This window comes from Populus nigra, chromosome 6 (genome assembly GCF_951802175.1).
Source record: "Populus nigra chromosome 6, ddPopNigr1.1, whole genome shotgun sequence".
Lineage (NCBI taxonomy): Eukaryota > Viridiplantae > Streptophyta > Magnoliopsida > Malpighiales > Salicaceae > Populus > Populus nigra.
In genome coordinates, this window is record NC_084857.1 from 9,736,581 (window position 1) to 9,762,991 (window position 26,411).

The 26,411-nt window shown below is 35.9% G+C and overlaps 3 protein-coding genes across 3 annotated transcripts; all 3 read left to right on the top strand.

Annotated features, from left to right (window-relative positions):
- Positions 1–4,426, top strand: LOC133696576 (endoglucanase 8-like). Its single transcript, XM_062118795.1, has 7 exons — positions 1–392; positions 497–904; positions 1,727–1,819; positions 1,913–2,074; positions 3,249–3,360; positions 3,588–3,751; positions 3,955–4,426. Exons 1-7 carry the CDS (start codon positions 165–167, stop codon positions 4,276–4,278), a joined length of 1,491 nt encoding a protein of 496 aa, XP_061974779.1. The 5' UTR covers positions 1–164; the 3' UTR covers positions 4,279–4,426.
- Positions 4,427–10,264: 5,838 nt separating this feature from the next.
- LOC133697894 (protein PLANT CADMIUM RESISTANCE 2-like) lies at positions 10,265–11,625 on the top strand. The gene is made up of 4 exons (XM_062120719.1): positions 10,265–10,635; positions 10,764–10,835; positions 10,996–11,208; positions 11,307–11,625. Exons 1-4 carry the CDS (start codon positions 10,419–10,421, stop codon positions 11,384–11,386), a joined length of 582 nt encoding a protein of 193 aa, XP_061976703.1. The 5' UTR covers positions 10,265–10,418; the 3' UTR covers positions 11,387–11,625.
- Positions 11,626–21,522: 9,897 nt separating this feature from the next.
- LOC133696340 (protein PLANT CADMIUM RESISTANCE 2-like) lies at positions 21,523–23,034 on the top strand. The gene is made up of 4 exons (XM_062118512.1): positions 21,523–21,865; positions 22,019–22,090; positions 22,336–22,548; positions 22,687–23,034. The coding sequence occupies exons 1-4, from the start codon at positions 21,661–21,663 to the stop codon at positions 22,770–22,772; spliced, it is 576 nt and encodes a 191-aa protein (XP_061974496.1). The 5' UTR covers positions 21,523–21,660; the 3' UTR covers positions 22,773–23,034.
- Positions 23,035–26,411: the final 3,377 nt, after the last annotated feature.

Below are 26,411 nucleotides of genomic sequence, written 5' to 3' on the forward strand. Positions count from 1 at the left end.
GCATGCTTTGCATCGGAGTTCTAATTCCATACAGTAATATACATCCACGTGGTGCCAACTCACCAGTTCATTATCCTGAATCCATTGACAACACCCTTCTTTTGTTTCGACTATAAAACCCATAACACTTCTTCACCTTTCATCTTTGCTCCACCCTCGAGAAAATGGCGCGAAAACCCCTAATCACTTTTCTGGGAAATTTTCGCGTCGCTGCATTTCTCTTGTTACTTCTCCTCACTTCCCGTCAAGTCATAGGCGGCGGCCATGACTACCACGACGCTCTCCGCAAGAGCATTCTCTTCTTCGAAGGCCAGCGCTCCGGCAAGCTCCCTCCAGATCAACGCGTAAAGTGGCGCCGCGACTCCGCCTTGCACGACGGGTCCTCTGTTGGCGTAATTACTCTCATTCCATAACAACTTCCTCGTCAATTAACTTGCATTGTTGCATTGTTTTGATCAGTGGGTTAATTCACTTCATTTTTTATACCTTTCTTTAGAGGGATTTGACGGGAGGATACTACGACGCCGGGGATAACATAAAGTTTGGATTCCCAATGGCATTTACTACGACGTTGTTGTCATGGAGCATTATCGATTTCGGAAGGAACATGGGACCGGAGTTGAAAAACGCCGTTAAGGCCGTCAAATGGGCGACTGATTACTTACTAAAAGTAACGGCGGTGCCTAACGTCGTTTATGTTCAGTTAGGTGACGCGTATTCCGATCATAACTGCTGGGAGAGGCCAGAGGACATGGATACACTGAGAACGGTGTATAAAATCGATGGGTCTCACCCAGGGTCTGACGTTGCAGGTGAAACTGCCGCTGCATTGGCCGCTGCGTCCATTGTGTTTCGTTCACGTGACCCTGCTTACTCTAGGTTGCTTCTCAATCGGGCCGTTAGGGTACGTCATTTTCACGCCTGGCGTCTTTTCGCTTTCTAGTGCTTGTAGACTGTCTTCTTGATATTTCACTTTCTGCTCAACTTGTGATCGATTCCAGATTTCTCACTTGGTGCTGTTTTGCTTTTCTGTTTTTGAAACCTGTGGTTTTCACATAAAGGTTTTCTCTACTATTGTTTACATGCCATAATTGTTAGCTTCTATAAGATATAGTCTATATCACACAGTGTTTTAGAAGTAGTGGTGGTGTGCATCTTTCGTGACATAGCTATTCAACAATTGGTTTCCTTTGGAAAATTAAGCGAGGTGGAGATTAAATAATTAAGACAAATTAATGTGGCTAAGAAAAAGAATTTATCTCGAACTGGGTTGTGTATTGATTGCATTTGTACCTGCTATACGCTTCAACGATCAGTGGTATGATAATGTGGAACCAAACCAAAAAATGATACAAATAAAAGGACAATAGTTTAAGGGGGTGAGCTTAGACTTGTACGATCAATAATTTTTTTGTATGTTTATATGCCCAACTGCTTAGGCACTGGGATTTATATTCTCCTGTGCTGGTAAAAAAATAAATAAAAGGCTATTCTTTTAATTTTATTATCTGAGAATGAGGCACTCGGGTGGTTTAGTAACATTAAACAATTGCCATTTTAAACATTGATCCTGAACTTGTTTTGAAATGATCCAATTACGGGTTGGTGAAGGCTTGTGGCAGCAGGTTGTCATTTTAGACGTTTGCGTATTTTGGAATATATATCATGAGAATTGAGAAATTGACCGTTGTGTCGTGTGTATTCGTGTGAAACGGTTTCTTTGTAGGTCTTCGACTTTGCTGACAGCCACCGGGGTGCGTACAGTGGTAGCCTGCACTCTGCAGTGTGCCCTTTCTACTGTGATGTGAATGGTTACCAGGTAAGCAACCGCCGTACCGCATTAGATAAGCATTGAGAATAAATAAAGGACCAAGGATGATGTTCATTGTGAATTTCAAATATAATATTGCAGGACGAGTTGCTCTGGGGAGCAGTGTGGTTGCACAAGGCTTCACGCAGGCGCAGATACAGAGAGTACATAGTGAAAAACGAGGTAATATTGCATGCTGGAGATACCATCAATGAGTTTGGTTGGGATAACAAGCATGCTGGCATTAACGTCCTCATTTCCAAGGTAAATTTTTTTCAACTTTCTTAGCTCCTAACATTAACTAGCAACTACTACTAATATGTTTATTTGATTCATTGTTCTTCTTGTCTTGTGTTTTTGTTTGGTATGTGGGGAATGTTTACTTATTATCCAGAACCGAATTACAAAGTAGAAAATCTACGTGTAGCACGCGACGATAAGTAATGAACATGTTTAGAGCGGGGTAGGGTAGTGTGGATTCGGCACATTGTTGGACCCTTAAGTTTCAGATCAGTTTAAGGTCTTATGCTAGAGACGTTAGGCTTGGATAAAGCCTAGATCAAAGGGAAATGAACTCTGCAAAACTCGAGCCATGTTATTGTGGGGTCGTCGTTATAATTGTGACCCTGCTAGCAATTTTTAGATCCTTGTGAGCATATGAAAAGATGGGAGGTGAATATAAAATAATCTTGATAACAATGATAAAAAGCTTTATAATTTTGATGATTGCACATGATTGATTATATTTGGTTCTGGTTTTCATGTCGACTTGCACCATTTCATGGGAAGTGAATATAAAATAATGTCGATGAGAATTCATCAGAGTGCTGCTGTCCCTCTCTTCAACCTGTTTGGAATTGCAGTTAGATCATAATTTGAAAAAAATTGATTTCATGTTTTTGGATATTTTTTTATATAAAAAAAATAAATTTTAAAAGATAAAAAAAATACTATTTAAATATATTTTTAATAAAAAATCACTAAATCAAAGTCGAAAGGTGCCAACGTGAAGTGCCCTGAAAGTTTACGTGTCCGGTTTTTAAGATTTGAGCTGTTCGTGGGTCCCAAAATCACTAGAATCCTGGCGGAAGCATGTGCCAAAAGGCTGGGTCTCTGTCCGTCCCATACTCTGAGCCATTTTATCTCTTCGACGTCCACTTTTCCTGAAAATGAAAGTGACAATTCTTTGATAAGAGATTTCCATTATTTCGGTCAAGGAGGTTTTTTAGTAATTCTGTTAGCTGAACTTTGAATGTTAGGTGACTGGAAAGTCTGGAGGAAACATGGGGAGAAAGAAAAGATTTATATATCTGTGTGCAGGAATGAATTTTCTTGTAACATGATAAATAAAGCTGCGATATTCATGGAGCCTAAAATATCAGACAACTTAATATTTAGATACAATATTATAGTTTTCTGTTCAATTTATTTATAACAGGAGGTTTTAATGGGAAGAGCAGAATATTTCGAGTCTTTCAAGCACAATGCAGACGGCTTTATCTGTTCTATATTACCTGGGATCTCACATTCTCAAGTTCAATATTCTCCAGGTATTCTCTTCACATTTTTATAAATGTATGCAATATTATATAATCACAATTTCTATTGCCCAATCAACACACAAGATTTAAGCTTTAATCCTAGCTCCTTTTCTGTGAAAAAAAGAACATTGTCACATGAACAAGTCTGTCATATATGTCCAATAGCCAGAGAATTAATGTGACTTTTCAGCAAGGTATTTGCGGCTTATTAAATTATTCTGTCTGAATGGAAATAGGTGGGCTGATCTTCAAGGCTGGAGGGAGTAACATGCAGCATGTAACGTCGTTGTCTTTCCTGTTTCTGGCGTATTCTAATTATCTAAGCCATGCCAATAAGGCCGTGCCATGTGGTGAGAAGACAGCTTCCCCTGCCCTCCTCAAGCAATTGGCCAAACGTCAGGTAACTTTTCTTTTCCCTCGTTCTCCGTTAACCAGAGATAAAGAAAAGGCCCCAGTGTCCAGTTCGCATCCTCATTAGATCAGTTTGTATTGGGATAATTCTTGGGACGGTCTGTCCATCCATGAAACTGGCTTTAGTCATCAGAGAAAATGCAAGATAGTAAGGGAAGACCTTTTACAGATAATGCATGTGTGTCGTGGCAGGTGGACTACATTCTTGGAGATAATCCACTGAGGATGTCATACATGGTCGGATATGGTGCCCGTTATCCACAGAGGATCCACCACAGGGGCAGCTCGTTGCCATCAGTGCGAGCGCACCCTGCTCGCATTAGGTGCAAAGAGGGGTCTCGCTATTTCTTGAGTCCAAATGCAAACCCCAACGTGCATGTTGGTGCGGTTGTTGGTGGGCCTAACGTCACGGATGCTTTTCCAGATTCCAGGCCATTCTTTCAAGAGTCAGAGCCCACGACTTACATCAATGCTCCCTTAGTAGGCCTACTTGCATACTTTTCAGCCCACCCTTGATTTCCACAATGTAAATTAAGGAGGATGATTTTAGTGGTGTGCAAAATGGTCACCCTCACTATTATTGTCAACAATTATAATTGTCCCTGGCTAATGAGGAAAGAAGAAACAAGGGCTCATTTTATCCTAGCCTCTCATTTCACCCTTAGTTTTTGTGCATGTAAATGATAGAATATCGTAAGATTATCGACAAATTATAAAGAGAGTTCATGAGACCAGGAATAGCAAGCGACACATAAGAAGGAAACCATGTAGATAGAGTCCACTAGTGATTTAATTATGACTGGTAGTTTTAGAACATTTACAAATTTTGGGATTGGTGGTGCGAGTCGAATTATAAGGATGAAAGGGAAATAGGACTAGAGGTCGAGATGTAAATTTTTTAGCAAGTGTTCTGGCCAACCACAACTTCACACGTCATTATTAAAAGTTCATTTGGTATTGTGATAATAATTGTTTTTTAAAAGTGTTTTTAAAATAATATTTTTTTAAAAAAAAATTAATTTTAATATTAGTATATTAAAAATATCTGAAAACATTAACAAAATTAATGTAAATAATTTTATAAAAATATTTTTAAAATACAAAAATAAATTGACTCTAAATCAATTCACTTATTGCATGTCAACGGTCAAGTATTTTAACTATTCCTAGTGTTTATCAAGTAATGTTTACAAATTGTTTTTTTTTTAATTTTTAATTTAGTTTTTGATTTGTAGTTGGGTTTTGAGTTGATAATTTATTTTTTATATGGTTGTTGTGATATTAAAAAATAAATCAGTGATTTAAAAAAAAAATTGTTTTAATAAATTCTATAATAAGAGGGCATGAAATTAAAAAATTAAAAATTAAAAGAGCACCTTATGTTTCAACAAAAGACATTTCTTTTCAAGTTTGCTATTCATCTTTTATGTGTTTCATTCATTAAAAAAAAATTATTTGATTTTTGTCTTTTATGTTGATTATAATTTTTTTTATTACTAATAATTTGTTTTGATATATTTTTCTATACTCGCCACTATATCAAGTAATTATCTGGACATCAAATCGGTGAGTGTTTTGTGATATATTATTTGGATTCTTCATGTCTCTAGAGATCGAGAGTGGATGGACTCACATTGAAGAATAGAAAAATATCGAAGCTTGGAAGGAGGAATAGCGTAAGCAAGACACGAAAATCGAATCAAAGATAAAAAAAAAAAAAAAAAACAAAGGTGGAAGGAAACAAGATGGGCTTGCCCATCGGACTTGTTGTGTTCTTTTTTTCTAGCCTGATATTTTTTTATAATTATTTTTTATTTTATTTTTAATATTATATTTATTAAAAAATAAATTTTATGATTTATTTTGATATATTTTTTATAAAGTTATTCCAATAGAAAATAAATATTTCAATATTGGATTGATACTTAATTTTACAAACATTTATTTTTTTAAATAAATATATAATTAAATTAAATAAATTTTAAAAACAAAATTTTTCAACCTCGTACAGTCTATGATCCAAGTCATTGGATAACCAAGGTTAACTTAATATATAATCTTCTCAATATTTAAAAATAGAGTTGTCATCTTAAAATTATTTAAAAAAAAACTATATTTTTACTAGTCATTCAGGTTATTTTAAACTCGTGAAATTAATCAATTCATGTCAGTAAAATTCTTACACAATTTAATTTAAAACTCGAGCTAATTTAAGAGTTTTCAAGATTTATCCATTTAATAAAGTTTAATAACATCACCTAAGAATTTCCCATGGCTTTGATATTATTTTTTTAAGTTTTAAATTTTTATTTATGTGACGGATACGAACGAATGCTGATTAACTAGTAATTTACTATGCTTTGTAAAAATCAGCGTTTAGAAAATGAAATAAACTCCATTGAAAAATTACAAAACGGGAAGAGAATTGAGCATTCATCGTTTAATTTTCTTTTAGCCGAAAAGGGCACCTGACCAATATTTGTTTGATTGGTAATGTGGTTGCGGTGAAGTTTACCCGCAGCCACACTAAAAACATTTGGTTAAAAAAAAAAAACTGCTTCCAGCTAGTAGGACTCACTATGTTACCGCAGGTTTTCGACAAGTAGCGTTTTACTGTGTCTCGTGAGGGACGATTCACAATAGTGGACAAGTTTCATTGTCGCACATTTCACTAAAATAGCAACTGAATTAAAATTTATTTGTATTATTTATATAAACAGTTTTTATTATTATTATTATTATTTCAAAAAATGAGTGTGAGTGAACAGTGTAAGTGAATTAAAATTCACTCACTGTTCACATAAAAAGTTTAGTTTTTTTATATATATTATATTTTGTAAAACCAGTGTGAGTGAATTAATTCACTCGCACTGTTTACGTGAATAATATTTTTTTTTGTTTTTTTAAAAAATTAATTTAAGGTGAATTGAAATTAAATTTACTCGGACTGTAATCTCAATTTTATTCCTGATAATATTTTACCTAATTTTATTGCACGCGTAAAAAATCATGGAAACTGTAGTTCTTGTTGAATGAATTTTATACGTAATGAAATTGTAAATTTTTTTTAAAAAAATTGAGTTTTACTCGAAAAATTAGTATTAATATTATTTAATAACACTACATAAATTAGAAAGATATTGCATGATGGCATAACATTTGTGGAATTTGATTGCAATTCCAATTATGTTCTTGCCGGGCCTGACCCAATTAAAAAGATTTCAGTTTTTATTTTTATTTTAATTGTGTTTTATTCAAAAAATTAGAAGAAGATCGCTTGATGACGTAACAAAAAATTTAGTTTTTGTTGTTGCGTGCTTAAGAAACCATGGAAAATATAGTCATTGTTGGATAGATTTCATATGTGATGACATTGCATATAGTTTAATGGAATAATAAAAAAAATTTGATATCAATATTATTTATTTCATGATGTAATAACAGTAGTTAAATCTAGAATATTTAAATTAAATATATTTTATAATTATTTTACAACCTCAAATTTGAAAAACATTTTTGTAACCAAACACATTAAACTATGTTTTGTTCAACCTCAATTTTAATCTTAGTTTTAACCAAACATATATTTTTTCAAATTAAATTTAAATAAAAACACTTTTTATAGAATAATTTTTTTTAAATGACAACCACAATACTAACCTCAGTACCAAACAGGGACGAAACAAGATTCGCAGTATTTGTGGCTTTGTATATCGTACAGGGCAGCTGATTCAATTTCACGGTAATATTAGGTATCTGATAATAACTTGTTTCTCTTAACACTACCGGCACTTCCAAGTTCTATCCTGCTATAGAATGATGTGCATCCTCCTTCGTAACTCGTCCCCCCCCCCCCCCCCCCCCAAAACTCAACCGGGCGGGTTCAACAGGAACCACGTACCACCTCCGGTAATAATTGATCAACCCGGTGGTTAGATCCTAAGCCGAACAACCCGGATTAACCTTTTCTAATTCCACCAAATTTCCAAAACGACAGCTCATTAAAGATTCACCGCATCATCAAAGAATATATGATGGGCCTCGCTATTGTTATATCATCTGCTTACTGGGTGAAAATGGCTCATCAAATTAATAATAACAACAACAACAATAAATTAAGACTATTCAATATTTATATCCATAAACTTTATCTGATAATTTTTTTATTTGAATAAATATTAAATTTATATTTTTTGAAAATTTTGATATATATATATACTGTAAGGACTATGGACACCACTTATCTCCACATTGGTATGATATTGTCCACTTTGGGCCTAAGCCCTCATGGATTTGCTCTTGGGCTATACCCAAAAGGCCTCATACCAATGGAGATATTTGTCCATCCTTATATACCCATGATCCTCCCCATTTCTAGCCAATGTGGGACTTTGGTCGTATACCCAACAATCCTCCCCTCGAACAAAGGACCACCGAGCCTCCCCTCAAACCGATCATCCATCCGTCCACTCTCAACCAACCAGGATTATTCATTCTCTACTTCACCGTGTTGGGGTCAGGACACGTCCATGAAGCATCCGGAGAGCACTACCTGACTTGAGAGTTTTGCTCTTTCTAGGTCAACTCCTCTTCACCGTGTTGGGATCAGGACACGTCCATGAAGGGAGCACACCGCCTATCCAATAGAGCTGATCCATGGATTACATCGTGATTGGGGGCCCACCACCTTCTGTTCGGCATTCCGAGGATTCATCCATCATGGCTAACTCCGGGGTCTGGCTCTGATACCACTTGTAAGGACTATGGACACCACTTATCTCCACATTGGTATGATATTGTCCACTTTGGGCCTAAGCCCTCATGGATTTGCTCTTGGGCTATACCCAAAAGGCCTCATACCAATGGAGATATTTGTCCATCCTTATATACCCATGATCCTCCCCATTTCTAGCCAATGTGGGACTTTGGTCGTATACCCAACATATACAAAGTACACGTTTAATCTTTTTCATATATATATATCCTTCCTTCCTTAAGCATGTTCTTCTTATAAAACGTGACATTGAATGATTCTAACATAAATCGACGAGTGACATTATGTTATTATAAAACATATTCCAAGTTTTGCTTTTTTAATTTGTATATATTTTGAATGATTCTCGACTATTTAAATTTATTTTAATTGAACGTCAGTCAGTTTTTTATTCCGTTCGACCCTCTAACTCTTTGCTTTCTTTCTACTCTCCTGGTCACGTTACTTTACGTTACACGCATTCTCGACCTACCTTTACCAGCTATTTCCGCGTGAAAATGGTGTTAATTTGGACGTTTATATTGACCAAGTCATGGCCTCTCCCCACTTTGAGAACAATCGCGAAACTCGGTCTTATACATGTATAATACTACACATCTTCACTCGAATTACGGTCCATGTATTAATAACATCACCCAACGTACCATATTTATATATATATATATATATATATATATATATATATATATATATATATATATATATATATAAACCCTCAATTAAATCAACCGTCAAGGGATTTCAGTATCTATAACGAATTAGAAACAATAACCACGTCGAATTCATACTAATTGAGGAGTAACTTTATACTAATTGAGTTTGTGTGGATGCATACCCGAGTTTTATTTTATCAAGACTCGAGAGGTACGCCTGAGGTTTTTAGGTTGTCACAAAGATGTATCCTGAAATTCCATCAGTATATTCTCCTTCATGCTTCTCTTTCTCTGGGTTTTTTGTTTTTTTTTTTCCTTTGATTTCCCCGGGATCATATATAGTTAGGAGGGTTTTAGGTCAAAACGTTCATAATAGCAATAAATTATGAAAAATCCTTAAATATAGTTTCACGATTGAATGATTTCCGACGATAATAAATAACACTTGCCGTATCCAATTCAATTTTGATTGCAAGGAGAAGTCGCCGTCCATTTAGTTATTGCTATTGCGTGCAACTATATTTTTAGAATTTTTTTATGTGTTTTTAAATAGTTTTAAAATGTTGATATTAAAAATAAATTTTAAAAAATAAAATAAATATTATTTTAATATATCTTCAAATGAAATACACTTAAAAAAACATCTTTTATCACACCCAAACGGGTCTATAATATTTGTTATTGTGGTAACTATTTATTTTTAAAATATTTTTTTATTTTGAAATGTATCAAAATAATATTTTTATTTATTTTAAAAAATTTATTTTTAATATCAATACATTAAAAATATCTTAAAATATATAAAAAATAAATTTAAAATAAAAAAATAATTTTTTTTAAAAGCATTAATCATCAGCATCAGCATGACAAACACGTTAATCAGTATCCTGTCTTGAAAATGTTCTGAACAAGTGAACGACTGCGAATGCCGCCATGACGCAGCCACTGTTCATTCCGCGTCAAAGAAAAAAACAACGCAAGTGATGTCACAAAAACGCAACTCGAGAAGAACAATTCATGTCTGGGTCCCTGCAATAAGGTGAAAAGAAAGTCTCATCCAAATCTGCTCATGTTAATTATATAAATGCTTCCAATAAAGTTATAGCTATCTAACACCATACCAAACCACGACCTAATTATCTCTCAAACTTAATACCTTTAATCATTTTTCAATTCCCAGAATAGTTTTTGATCGATTCATAATATCTAGCTCCAGATAAATCATCGCCATGGATCCATCAAAGCCAGGTGCATCAGCCCTTGAAATAGACACAAAGCCACAGCCTGCATACCCACCCCCCGTGACCGGCATTCCAGTGGGATATGCAAGCCCGTATATCAATGAGAATCCGCAGCATCCCCAATATCATCATCAACAGCGGCAGCATGGCCAGCAGGCTCGTTGGTCCTCTGGCCTCTGTGATTGTTGTTCCGATGTCCCTGGTTGTAAGTACAAGTTCTCATGAACAGGCGAGATAGCCTTTTAGTTTCGTTTTGGCCACGTGTAAAAATAGAACATGGGCTATGAATCTTTAGCTATATTATTATATTTAACCTGTTCCTATTAATTGCAGGTTGCCTCACGTGTTGGTGTCCATGTATCACTTTTGGACGGATTGCTGAGATTACAGATAGAGGAACAACACGTAAGTAAATAATATAGTGGTTCGTAGGCTTTATTGTTCATTGCTGATAATTTGCTAGCAATCAATTGTCGCGTGTCTAGTTGATTTTGGATGTTACTTCTTTTTTTTTTCTATATAATTATTTGTGATTTTTATGAAAGAATTCTTTGGTTTTTTGCAGCTTGTGCTGTGAGTGGAGCAATTTATGGATTGCTTATGTGCTTCACTGGTTGCAGTTGCCTGTACTCTTGCCTCTACCGGTCCAAATTAAGGACGCAATACATGTTAGTGGAGAGTCCTTGCAATGACTGTTTGGTTCACTGCTGCTGTGAGTCTTGCGCCCTGTGCCAAGAGTACCGCGAGCTCGAGCACCGTGGATTCGATATGGCTAGTGGTATATATTTCACCCTTATATTCCTTGGTCAGTTGCAAATCTGGGATAGCAAAATTATAAATTAACTTTGTCTATTTTTTTTATTTGGAAATTATCAGGTTGGCAAGAGAGTTTGCAGGGACCAAGTGGCACCGTGGTTCCATCGGCTCCGGTATTTGGACAAGGCATGACCCGATAGAGTGGGTGATCTACTGGATACTATCATGCTACAAGGAGTAAAAATGATGTCAGTTTGTGGAGAACGTGGCATCTTCTTATTGGATTACTTACATACTCTTCCTTGTTTCTTTATTCTGTTTTATCCTCAAAACATATACAGATTTTAATATGGTTTATCCAATGGCATGTGCGTGTAAGGCATAAACTATAGCGGTAATAAATGAAGCTCTGAGCTTGCTTTTGTTTTTGTGTTTTCAATTCGACTGGTGTTATCTTATTTGTTTGGGAATTGAGATTGTGGGATTTTTATTACTGGTCTTATTTATGCACTTCGTACACGGCTTAAATGATCAAGGGATAAACTCATGCAAGAAAAAAGTGTTTTCTTCTTCTTGTTGTTTTTGTTTAATCATCTTCGATATTATGATTATTATTGTTACTATAAATCTAAAAAGATGTGGTCATTTCACTGTTCACACACCAGGATATTAACTTTCATATTTTACCATAGATATTTTGTTTAAAATTCTATCTATTTTTTTAATTTGACTCTTAATTTGTTTTGTGCAATTCCATCATTCTTGGATCAAGATCAAACTCAAGGATAATTAAATCAAATTTACATAGTACAAATAAAATTCAAATACATGGGATCAAAGTAGAAAAACCGTCATAAGATAATAGTTTCAAAGTTCACACAAAACATTTATTTTAGTTCTCAAACTTTACAACCTATATATATTTGATACCTCGATATGTTTTCAATCTAATTTTGATATAAAAATTTATTTTTGTTATTTATTAGCTTCAGATTTGAGAGATAAGAGAAGAAAATCATCAAAATCTAACCATAAAATAAAAAAACCTAGGAAAAGAGCCCAATCTGATGGGCTCTATCTATTGAAAATAACCCATGGCATTGGACTCTTTTCTTAGGGCAGAGCTCATAAGAAATAGTCTTTTTTTTTTAATAGGTTGAGCCTATGAAAAATGGGCTTGTTTATTGGGTTAGCCCAGGAGGGCCGAGTTCTTTTTTTATGTTGAGCCCATGACATCGGACTTTTCTTTAAGGTTGAGCTCGTGGACAGTTGGACCTAGACACGTTATTTAAAACCCTGCATTTTTTAACCTTTAAAGATTTTTAATTCCTGTTAAATTTGAATTTATCAGCTTTAGTCAATAATTTAATATTCATAAGTATGTACTATGTGGTTATCATGGTAGCTCCTGTAAAGTGTTTGAGAAAGATTTAAACTTTTGGAATATTATGTTTTCTGGGCATGCTAAATTAGACATGATAAAGCTGAAGAATTTCAGAACATATTCATCTCTAGCTCGGATTAAGATTTAAAAGTGAGCAAACTTACAATCGAGTTACCTGGTCTGCTGTGGCAGTCACGATGCTGATAGGAATGGTGAAGAGAAAGGCCACGATACTTGCATAGATTAATTAGTCCCTGTTAGCAGTTGTGATGCTAACTCGAAAGACATTAATGTCTCCTTTTAGCATCTTTGGCATGAAAATAAGTCGCAGATTCTTATTCGTCCTTCGCTTTAGAACGGAGAGGGAACTGTCTCTAGCTACACTTGGGCTCAAGCAACATTGTTCTTGTGGCATGGACTAGAGACTTTTCGCATGGGCTCAAGTATTAAATTGGATGGTGCCCTCTCCAATTACAGTAGAATTAGGGTGCATTTAATGACAAGAATTTTCAACAACCTGTAAGTACGACCTCCTCAAAAGCTGTTGCCTAGAATGCTCAGGATCTGGGCTTCTTCAAGAAGCTCGTAAGGTGTTCGATAAGAAACATGTATTCATGGAGCATTACTAGATGCTATTTGTGTCTTTGGTAGGTTTTCAAAAATGGGTTTTCTACCGTATCATTGTAATTGGCCTCCAATGTTGAAGGAGTTTTTTTTGTTGGGACTCTAGTTTAGTATAAAAATATATGATAAAATAATATAGAACAAAAACTATTTTAAAAAATAATATATTTTAAACATTCATATATGATATTTGTGACCGGCAAATCATAAGTGTAATTAAAAAATCTTTCAAATTATAAAATTATTGGGTATAATATTCAATAAAAAAAAAACAAAAAAAAATCATATGAAAATATTAAAATTCTGTGACGATATTACCGATGCTGTTAAAAAAATTTCGATAAAATAAATTCAACTACACTAAAAAAAATCATCAACAATTATCAGAATTTTAATGTGTTTTCAAGGAAGTTTTTTTTTATCTTCTCTTTTCATTGAATTTTATATTTAATAATTTTATAATTTAAAAAAAGTGGTGAATAACACGTGCCACTGGTTAATAATCTTATAACTTCATTCTTTTTCCCTCAAAGCTCCACCACATCCATGTCCCTTCGAATTCATGACACACGCAAGTAAGCCACGTGTCTTCGTTCTATAATTTTTTATATTTTAAATCTGTTTTATTATTATATTTTACTGCATTAATATTGATATCGATTGGTGTTCGTTGTCTTGGGACCTCAATTCCCAACAACCACACGGTTTCCAAGTGGCCACTTGAACTTTCTATAGCCTGGCCACTTGAACTTTGCACTCTGCTTCGAGGAAATGAATTGATTGTTGTTGAGAAATGATAAACAAGGCCTGCAGTGACACGTTAAAGTAAACTTGACCCGCTCTCCATTCTTATCTTTTTATTATATATATTAAATATCAAAAACATTTATGAGTAGTAGAGATTTATTTGTTTTTAAAGAAAAATTATAAAGATTTATCATATATCTGAGCAGTTTTTTTTTAAATATATATATATATATATTCTAATAAATATAAATTATTGTTTTGTAACAATAAACCATGCAATTCATTCATAAAGCTCAAGGCCTGCCGATTTTTTTTTCCAATCTGTCACTTTCTCGTCCCTCTCTCATGAAAGATTGTCTCTCCTCCCCGGCTTTCGCAGTCCCTTCTGTTACGGACCTTGATGCCGATGACTTTGTTTTCAGTTTTTCTTAGGAATGCGATTGATCATTACATTGGAGGTTTCCGCACCCTCTCGGATATGGCCTTAAATGAAAATCATTGGTTCTTCAGATCTTGAGAGCCAGGAAAAAAAAAGAAAAAGAAGGCCCGCCTTAACGTGCAAAAGAACGCATTAGAAAAGACTTTGGCAAACACGAAGGAAAGATTGCTTGCAAAATATTGTGTTATTTGTAAATATATTGAAATAATATTTTTTTATTTTTTTAAATTTATTTTTAATATTAAAATATCAAATAATGTAAAATTATTTTTAAAAAATTATTTTTTTTTAAATACTTTTAAAACATAAAAATAGATATATATATAAAAAAAGTTGCCATCCGCCCGTTCTCGTCAAAGAAAGAATTGTCCACAATCTTGCACCAATGTATACGCTCCGTATAAAGTTAGAGAGGGCTGCTTGTAAATTAGCGACGCTGTCAGTATTCATTTATTCTGATATTGAAAATTGTACCTAGCAATAAATGATCAGTGATAATTTTGTAATATAGTTAACGTAAGAACAGGGGCCGGATCCCTGCAAGAAAATTGTTTTTCTAGTTCTCTCTTGATAATTTATATAATTTTAGTTAAAATAATAATACAATTAAAATCCTACCCCCCTTAATTTTATCTTTTACCTCTGCCCCTGCGTAAGAGGATACTTTAACTACCTTCTTCTCCCAAAATAAAGTCTTGTTCATCCACCCTGTTTTCTCCTCTCTCAAATTCTCAAATCTCATGGTATCCCAGCACCAAGATCTTCTCTCCCGTTCTTTAATCCCTTTTGCCCAATCTCAATCTCCATTTTCTTGTTTAAAGGAGACTCAAGAGAGGTGTATTGACCGATTACTTAGTTGATATATTTCTTAGGATCCCAAATTATTGGAGTCTGCGGACGAGAAATCCAATTCAATGTTGATCGAGCTAGATGACAAGGAGATTATTACATAACAGATAGATATGTCTTAGAAAATTATCACTGACTGTTGGGAATTTCCGACCGGTGATGTTCTGATATTTGCTCATAGGAGGCTTAAGCACACTGACACAATATTTTACGTGGTTCGGCAAATCCGCCTACATCCACGGGAGAGGTCTATTTTATTAGAGATAGAGAAAGGATACAATAAATACATGTAGAGGAGGAGGATTACATCCACTCTACTCAACTCATCAACTCTCTTGCTGCACTTGCAGCTGCTGCAATGGCAGCAAGGTTGCTGCCATTGCAGCCCCTCACTTTCTCTCTTCTTCTCTACATTTCTTACAACTCTCACACTCTCATTTTGCTCTCTAATGTATGCCTCTATTTATAGGCATCTATGGCAGCTCATCTTGCTCTTTTGTCATCAATGGTGGCTGCCAAACTTACCAAACTTTGACATTAGACAATGGTTGTTGGCTGCCACCAACAACCCACCATTGCAGCCATCTTCTTTGACAATGGTGGCTGCTGCAATTGTGGGTTGTTGCACATTAATGGCAACCAACCTAACAATCACCCCCTTTGCCATTCATGTGGGGCAACTGTCCTCTTGCTTCTTCGGCACAGGCTTGCATCTTGCAGCTCTTCCAAGCTTACCATTCTGAGAGCGTCTGTGGCCGAGTTTACAGGTACTCGCCAAACCTTTCAATCATCAGAGTTACCAAAGCACACCTTTTCTCACACAAAAGGATCACTACAACCAGATAGTCTGTCACTTCACATCTGAAGAGTGTTAACGCTTGTCTCTGGAACACAACATTCCCCTTCGAGCGTATCAACCATGCTCGGTTCGGAATGATTCATCAAGCCTTACATCAAGGCTTACAACACCCCCTCAAACGGAAATTTCAATTTCCAAGTGCGACAGTCATTATCTGAGTATCTCAATATGATCACGAGCTCACCACTCTTCCAAGAGTCTACTCATCCAGGAGTTGCGCCTGCCCTCTGTTCCTCCCTAGGAACCACGCCTTACTTCTCCGTGAGTCTCTCGCTCTTAGTCGTAAGAGTCCAGGTAGCTCTCCACCTTCACCTATGGGGGCAGCCCATTAAAGGTTGATCCATATATGTCTTCATACTCTGAGTATTATAATGCCATTACCGAGCTCACCACCTTGACAAGAGTCAACTCGTTCTCGGAACCTGCGCATGCCCTTCTGCTTCTTCATAGCAGCCGCGTCTTAATGCTCCACAAGTCACACACTTATTGTCCAAGGCAAATGTCTTCTAGCTCATTGATCTTTAGCATGGGGGCAATATCCATGAAAGTCAATCCTGCATTTGTCTCCATACTCATCATAGCCACTTCATTGGCTATACACCTGTCCACTCATATCTAGCCATCACATTGGCTCTAGGGCGTTCTGAACTGGGCTTACATCGTGGCCCACACACCTTCTCCTTAGGTGTCTCCGCTCGTCGTCATGCGGCGGTCTGAACTGGGGCTTCTATCACGACCCTCACACACCTTCCATCTAGGTGTCTTCACCTTTCATAGGTGGTCGCATCCTCCTTCAGCTGAGATGCTTCAAAGTGGCTCCAGAATTCTCTACCACCATGTGCACTATGGGAGAGATAGCTGCCACTAATCACATAGAAAGAGAAACTTGCGGTATACACCTGTCCACTCATATCTAGCCATCACATTGGCTCTAGGGCGTTCTGAACTGGGCTTACATCGTGGCCCACACACCTTCTCCTTAGGTGTCTCCGCTCGTCGTCATGCGGCGGTCTGAACTGGGGCTTCTATCACGACCCTCACACACCTTCCATCTAGGTGTCTTCACCTTTCATAGGTGGTCGCATCCTCCTTCAGCTGAGATGCTTCAAAGTGGCTCCAGAATTCTCTACCACCATGTGCACTATGGGAGAGATAGCTGCCACTAATCACATAGAAAGAGAAACTTGCGGTATACTCCTCGCAATCCTCCACCTCGATTTCTATGTTTGGAGCTTCTATGCCTTTCTGCTTGACAGCTCCACCTACACCAACTCTCTCTGGTGTCTTCGCCTTTCGTCATAGGCGGTCGCCTTTTATCATAGGCGTTTGCACCCCCTCAATTAGGTGCCTCTGCAACAGCTCTCTTTCCATCCTTGCATGCATTGGAAAGGTCTTCGCCTGTTGTCTTCATCAAGAGCATAAGAGACTTCCTGTTGTACAAACTTTAACAGTCTCTGCTCTGAGCTTCATCTGGGAACTCTTCTTCTCCTTGCACCTGTTGTCTCATTACAGTACCTCGTTGGATCCTGCGGGTACTCCTGCACAATCTCCGTGTGCCCTCGTGCAATTTCTGTTCTCCAGATTTTCCCCTATTCCTTGCTTATGTTTGACAGCAGCTCATCCTGTCACAACACCTGTCCAAGTCAAAATAGGGTGCCAATCTTTATCCCCTTGCTGTATTTCTCTTCCATTATCAGGGTCTTTATCAATTCTCCCCTCGAGAAATCACAGTCACCGAATCTAACTTCTTTGGAGAAATCACCACTTCATCAGATCCTTGAACATATGGAACCCAACTGTTCCTTTGTGCCGTCATCCTGCTAGTCTTCAACTGTTTCATTACAAACTGCTATATATACGAAAATAGTACCATATGGATAATCCTTCCACTAAGCAAGTTCCCAGGAAAGATTGGAGGGGTCACAACGGTCCCGCTTAAAACCCAATCTCCTAGACAGAACTTCTTAGGCCATATCTATCCATCGTACTGTCTCTCCGTATATACAACCATTTGCTAGCTTTGTTGCGGCTTTCCTTTACAAGTGATCTGGGTATCTTGGTTTTATACCTGATTTCTCAACATCTGGTGAGACTACCAGTGCTTAGATTCGTCAAGATTGGTCTTCGTCAGTTTTCACTCTTCACCTCAAATTGTCCACATAACCGGGTGTCCAGAGTGTCCCAATTTTGCCTTCCCTCAAGGCAGTTAAAATTCTCCCCACTTAGCAGTTTAACACATGTAATTGGGTAAACATGTGCACATTCTTCTTCTTCTCTTCAACGACCACCATGATGACCTTCAGATGCCTCCTGATCGGGCAATCTCTCTATAATAATTCACCACCACCACTTTCGGTCTAAAATCTCAACGATCGGACCGTACCATTGCATCCGGAACGATCAAATTAGCTAGAAACAAGTCTGAAATCGTCCAAATCGCATTTTAGACGGCTAAGATTTGATCAAAACAATTCTGGCCTGATCAACGGCTCAGATTCAATCTCTGATCCGGTTGCAGATAGGATCAGCTACACTGGATCCTGTCCCTCGGCTCGCGGCTCGGCTCGGCTCCAATTCGGCTCGGCTTGGCTTGGCTCGGCTCGTGGCTGATGATGTGGCCGGTGGGTCCCACTTTGCTGACGTGTCTGCTGACTGGTCGATGATGTGTCTGTTGACCGTCGCTGAAGTGTCTGCTGACTTTCGCTGACGTGGCTGTTGACTGGCGCTGACGTGGCTGTTGACTGGCGCTGACGTGGCTGTTGACTGGCGCTGACGTGGCACGTTGACTGGGCAGTCTCTTCGCCGGCTCATGAGGCCATTTTCCGACGTCCGATTTTGACGCCGTTTTCACCAGTGGCTTCGTCTCGGCCTCCTCTACACGGTGGTATGGTCAAAACACAATTTTGACAACTTTCATTTTTGAGCAAAAATCAAACACCACTTTAAACCATGTGCTCTGATACCAATTGTTGGGAATTTCCGACCGGTGATGTTCTGATATTTGCTCATAGGAGGCTTAAGCACACTGACACAATATTTTACGTGGTTCGGCAAATCCGCCTACATCCACGGGAGAGGTCTATTTTATTAGAGATAGAGAAAGGATACAATAAATACATGTAGAGGAGGAGGATTACATCCACTCTACTCAACTCATCAACTCTCTTGCTGCACTTGCAGCTGCTGCAATGGCAGCAAGGTTGCTGCCATTGCAGCCCCTCACTTTCTCTCTTCTTCTCTACATTTCTTACAACTCTCACACTCTCATTTTGCTCTCTAATGTATGCCTCTATTTATAGGCATCTATGGCAGCTCATCTTGCTCTTTTGTCATCAATGGTGGCTGCCAAACTTACCAAACTTTGACATTAGACAATGGTTGTTGGCTGCCACCAACAACCCACCATTGCAGCCATCTTCTTTGACAATGGTGGCTGCTGCAATTGTGGGTTGTTGCACATTAATGGCAACCAACCTAACACTGACAACATTGATCGTACATGCATGCCTTGCAAGCATAGTTGTAAGATTTTGCCCGCTATCTATTATTTTTATTTTAAATAGCATGTTTTCTTTAAAAAAATATTTTATTTTAATTTAACTAGATTTAACGAGGTTAACAGAGTTATAAATTAATTCATCATGTCGAAAATTATTCAAAATAAAACTTAATCTAAATCAAAATTTGAGCCCCGGATTGTCCTACCTTACTAAGTTGTGTTTAATAATTATTAATGTAAATATGAGTTCAAGTGACAATATCTTTTGGAGATTTTGTTGGTCTGGTCTGAGTCGTCTGACATATTATTGATGGAAGCCGGAGCCAGGGAAGAAGATCTTAGAGAGGAGAGAGGACGGGCACGTAGAGGGAAGAGAATGAGCAAAGAGCCTTGATTTGGGAGGAGGAGAGGGCAGTTAAAATGTCCTTACATGTTAACTATATTACAGAAATTGTCACTGCCCTAGTATTTAGCGGTTAGATGATGCAACATAGTTTTTAAACCCGGTTCGGTTCAAGGTTTGGATTTTGAATTTTAACCGGGTTGGTCAAGTCAATTCCTATTTAAAAAAAAAATTAAAACAATATCGTTTTAGTAAAAAAAAAAACACAAAAATCAACGGGCTGTAACCGGGTTTTGTCGGGTCAACCTGTTAGGTCAGCCGGGTCACACCTGATCATGGCTTATCCTATTTTTTCATCAACCCGGTCTGGTTCCAGCCCTGGATCGAGGGTCAACCCGCCAAGCCGTACCGGGTTTCAAAACTGTGGATTCAACCATGAAAATGATGACACGTGACACTAATCCATTGCGAAGACGAAGACGAAGACGAAGAGCCCTATCAGTTCATAAAGTTACCTATAGTCAACAGGTCCCACACCAAACCGTAACCGCAGTTTAATAAACTCAAACCGCCTAATCATTTTTCGCGTTCCCAGATTGTTTTTGATCAATTCATTACTGCAGTGGACAACAATCTAGACCCTAAGCCTACTCGTAGGACCCTTTATTGTTTTTTCTTTATTAATGGGGCATATGACTTTATTTAAAAATGAGCTAGGCATGTGCGCCTAACTTGCCGGTTCTAAATTGAGCATGAACTTTTTTATATATAATTTTAATTTTTAATTGATAATTGATAATTTTTTTATATGTATCTTTTAAAATAATTTTTCAATTTATATTAAAATTAAAATTTCTTGTCTATGATTAATTTATGATTGCAAGGGGAACAGAAAAACAGATATGTCCAATGAATAATTGCCATGTAGACAATTAATGTCTTTTTTTACCACGAAAAACAATAATTACTAATCAGAACAATAATTTAACACACTAAGATTCTGTTTTTTAAAGTAGCACAGTATTTAAAAAAAACAATAACACGGTTAAAAATTTATTTAAAATAATAATATAGTTTGAAAATTTAGGTACCACTTTTTAAAAAATATAATAGAGGGAATTTTATTGATTTTTTTAACAAATTATTTTAAATTCTAAATTTTAAAATAAATAAATATTATTTTTTCCATGGTTGCGATTAAAATAATGTTTATTTAAGATAATATTTAAAAAACAAATAAATACTAGTTTTAATTTGAAGTTACAAAAAAGATAATATTTATTGAGATATAAAAGGTATTTTGAATTTAAAAAATAAACGAACCCGAGATTCATTATTAACGGACATGGAACTAAGCATGTGAATAAAAATATCGAATATAACTTATTTTCAATGAAACTGGCTATTTGAAGTTGTGTTTTAAAAAATATATATTATAAAAAATATTGAAAAAATATTTTATTTTAATATTAATATATTAAAATAATCTAAAAATATAAAAAAACATACACTAGACCGTAACATACTCTAAAAATAGTCCGCGTTGACTTGTCAAAGTAAACTCTCCCCTATCCCCTTATATCTTCTCACTACTATTCTTATTTCTTAAGTGAACCCGCCCGCCATCCATTCAACTGGCATCGACTGGAAAACCACCCGCTACAAAGCATAAACCCTTCTCTTTCCGATCTGGGTGTATTAAACACAGTCCTTAATTTCCTAGCTTAATCATGTACTCATCAAACTCATCTTCTTATGACAAATTCTCCACTTCGCAGCCACCAGTCTTCAGTCAAGATACATCAACAACTGGGATTCCAGTGAGTACAACAAGCCAGTTCTACAGTACTGATGGATCTTCTATTGAACTCCGATCCAAGAGCAAGGGTCCCTGGTCAACTGGGTTATGTGGCTGCTTCGATGATTGGCGAAACTGTAAGTTCACGACCTTTTAATTAAAAAATGCCTCTCTTTGGTGGCGCGTTATTCACACGCCCTGCATTTCCGAGCGTGGGCTTGGTAGGTGGTGTCTCACTGACTGAATTATTTATTTTCTTTTTTCTCATTCTTTTTTTGGTGGTTTTACAGGTTGTGTAACTTTTTGGTGCCCCTGCATCACTTTTGGACAAATTGCTGAAATTGTCGATAAGGGATCTTCATGTGAGTACTTTATAGTATTTCACATCAATTAATTGGTTTTTGTAGTGTTACTATTAGTTTTATGATAGATGGTTTGTTTCATTATTAATCAAGAAGTTGAGGTTAAGAAATGAACCAGTGAATTACTTAATCGATTTTAGAGAAATATTGCCAGTACCCAATCAATTCCATGTCTGTAGATACTAATTAGCATGTTGATTAAGAGGTAAAATTACTGATTATCTTGATGTATGTGTTGCATGCAGCCTGTGGTGTAAATGGAGCACTTTACGCACTGATTTCATGTGTCACTTGCTGTCCGTGCTGCTACTCGTGCTTCTATCGTGCAAAAATGAGGCAGCAATACTTGTTGAGGGAAACTCCCTGCGGGGACTGTTTGGTTCATTGCTGCTGTGAGTATTGTTCTTTGTGTCAAGAATATCGCGAGCTCAAGAGTCGTGGATACGACTTGGCCATGGGTAAGGATATAAGTTTGCACAAGACTATTACACGCATGTGTTTTTTAGGTCCTGTCTGATCAGTTTCTTTTTTTTTTCTTGTCTGAGTTTCTTAATTAACTATATGGTGGTTCTGTTTACTTGCTTGAAATTGTCTAGGATGGCATGGCAATGTGGAGAAGAAGAATCGCAGCGTCGAAATGGCTTCAGTGCCACCGACTGTCGAAGAAGGCATGAGCCGATAGGGAGCTTTTGTGTAAAACAGTGTGATGTATTAATTATTATTATTATTATTATTATTAGCTCACGTCGTTTCCATTGTGACTGCTTTGTTTTTTGTTTTTTTTTCCTTGTCTGTGTTGTAGACTTGTGGTGGTATAAGAATAGTGGTATCGGATCCTCTATGATGATATTCATCTAAATCTCATTGTTGATCTTGAATTTAATGATTTGGATTGGATAAAGGAAATAAAATATAAAAAAACTATGATATTTTTATTTTTATCATTTATTAAATCGCAATCATTTAATATAAATTCAATGATTTACATTTAATGAATATAATAACTATAAGAACATGAAGTCGTCTTCCAAGTCCAAGAATATTAATACAACTATGCCATATGGCATATTAATAGTCTTGAATCCATGCACATGTGAGTTTAATGTTTTGTGGCTGTATTTTTTTGCGCCGGTCTTGTCCGGTTCATGAAACCGTGTAGGTTTTTCTTTCATACTACGTGTACCGGGTATTTTTATATCTTTATAAGATAGACAGGTCCTATCTTTCTTTTTTTTAAGAAAAAAGAAAAGACAAAAGCAAAAGCAAAAGCAAAAGCAAAACTTTCCCCGAAATGTGTTAAAACAACCACAACAACAATCAAAGCCCTCGGGCCTCGGCCCCCAAGAAATTCTGATTTCAAAACATGAGTTTCTTTCCATGTAAAAAGCTTCGTTTCTTTGTCAGACAGGTTGAAAAAAAATTAAAAAAAATTATTTTTTATTTTTCTTTAAGTTAATATTTTTTTTAATGTTTTTAAATTATTTTAATGTGTTAATATTTTAATATATTGTTAAATAAAAATTATTTTAAAAAATAACCATAACTAAATTACAAATACGCTCAAACACTTGGATCTCAGAGGATAAGGAGTTTGGCAATTTTGCACACGTCTTTCATCTCCGGAAATATCTTCTTCTTTTCGATAAGTAGGGCCGGAAAAACCTTTAGACTTTAATGCTCCAGTTACACGTGCATTTCCTTACAGATTTTATTATTTATGAGGGCGTATTGAAATGGATCGATCCATCATTGTAGATCCCACAATTATAAAATGCTCAAATCTAAGTGGAAAACATACCGACGGAACAAGGGTACCGAAAATTCCTCCATGGGCCTGAAGCCCGTGAGACAAGTTAGAGAGTTTACTCCATGGGCCTAAAAACAAGTTTGAAATAAACCCGTATGAACAGCAGTTTTAGATTGATAAATGAACCCGTATGAACAGCAGAATCAATGCAGCCAGTTAGAAAAAATGTTAAGCTACAGGTGCATCAGTATCCTCCCTGTTTCAAAAGATTTCAAATCCAAACCTTTTTTTAAAAAAAAAATTAATAATAACAAAGCCACACAAAACTTCTGTTCATTAGAAGTTTGATCGGGAGTGGATATATCTTTTTATTATTATTTTTTAAGCATAATAAAATAACTATATTGCCCTCAGATATAATTTTTAAAGCTGGCATATAAGAGTTCTTTTGTCTTTTAATTTGTTTAAAATACAACAACTTTACCTCTTAGAAGCAAAAATTTTAAAGCTTGTGTTGAGAGGTTTTTTAGTTTTTAGTCTCTTCATTGTGGTTTTGTTGTTATTACCGCGTAGATCGACACCAATTTAATCTTTTAGTAAATATTAAATGTTATTTAAGTAGAAAAAACCTCTAATATGCGTTGGTGTGTTTAAGGTGCTTGTGTTCTTTTAAGTGGTGAGTGCAATACCTTCTAGTAGCCTAAAACCCTGTTTAGTCATGTTTTGGAAGTGTGGCGACGCGTGTTGTCATTTATGGTGTAGTTTGTTGTTAATGACACATTTTTTTCCTTCTTTATTTTTCTTTTCTTTTATTAAAATTCACGCTGATGATGTAAAATTTCAGTGATTTGTAAGGATTTTCATTTCATTCCTATATTTTTTTTATGCTTTTATAAAATTATAATTTATTTTCAATCGTAACCTTTAATTTTAATTTGTAATATGTTATTTTTTTTAATTTAATTCTATTTTTTTATACTTTTTGTTAAATTGATTTTTCCTTTCAACTTCATTATTTAATCAAAAACTTGTTTTTACTTTTTTATTTCAATTTTAATCCTTATTCTTTTGATTATTTTAAATTTTTTTGAGTCCTTTTATTAATTTGATTTTTTTTTAATTTAACCCTTCAATGAAAAAAAAATTATTTTGTATTTAAATTTTGATCATCATTCATTAGACTATTTTAAATTTTGTTTTTAATTTCACCCTTAAATGAAAAATGAAATGTATTTTTTATTTCAACTTTGATACTTTTCATTTAATTGTTATTTCTTGTTTTGAATTATTTTGTATAATTGATTTTTTTTAACAATTTCATCTCTCGACACATGATTAATTAATAATTGAGTTGTAAGTTTATCATGCCAACTCGACCTAATATTTTTAGGTTTTTTAATGAATGAAAAAAATATTTTAATACCTTTTCATTTAAATTTTAAAAGGGATTATTTAAAAATTATAGTTATGATTTATTTGTATTGAAAAAAAAGGGAATATCTTAAATTTGATATTAAAGTCGCGACGTATAAATTACAAAAACTTGATTCAGAACTGTTTTCGGTTTGCACCGTGGCCATCTTGTCATGTCCCGAGTCCATAGAAATTAGCTTGATATGCAAGTGAACAATGTTTGTATTTATAGATACAGTATTAAAATAAGACTATCTTACTGTGCATTTCTTTTATCTGATTTAAATTCTCCACAATCCTCCCTGCACCACAATCTAGAATCGAATTCTAAGTAATATAGGATTTTATCAGTGGCTCCAACCCTGTCGAAGAGTGTACGGACATTATTTTGAAAATATTTGAAGGTATGGTCCAACTCTAATATCATTTATAATGCTCCAAGCACGAGGGGATGGTTTTGGCACGCAATAAATAATCTCCAAGTCTATATATGTAATTCCGAGTTTGAGTTTTGGGCTGCCCATTTATAGGCATCACAATGATGTTTTGGGCTGCCCATTTATAGGCATGGATTCTCAAGAAGTGATCTTCTTGAGCCTTAACTGGTCGCGAGGCCTGCTGATCCGGCTTCCCATATGCAATTTTGCAGGAAGCTAGGGCGGGGAGGGAAAGGCCAGGGCAGACCAGACCCGTCAAGTTAGAGAAACTTTTGGAGCCTACGAGGACCCACACCTTTCATTGCAGGACTCTCATCTTATTACAGCGCAATTGCCGTTTGTAATGTATGTACTGTTTAAGGACTTTCTCTTCGGAGGTCCCATCTCTCTTCTTTGATCGAGGGGCATTGTTTTGTGGCCGAAGCTGGTGGTACTGAGCGTCAAGGGAAGGGAAAGTTTCTGTGGGACTGGACCTACCTACATACAAGACTAATGATGACCGAGGCTGGTTCAAATTAGTCAAGAGTCAACTCCTTCCTCACCTCGTGATAAAAGGAAAACCTTCTGATATCGCCTAATTTCCCAGTGCCCTCATGTTGATTACCAAAAGGCAAATTCTAGAATGCCTGCATTGACTCTACAAATTCATTTTTTGCCACAACGTGCACAGGATTTTGGAGTAGTTTTATTTATTTTTGATAAATATACAAGAACTTGAAAAGAA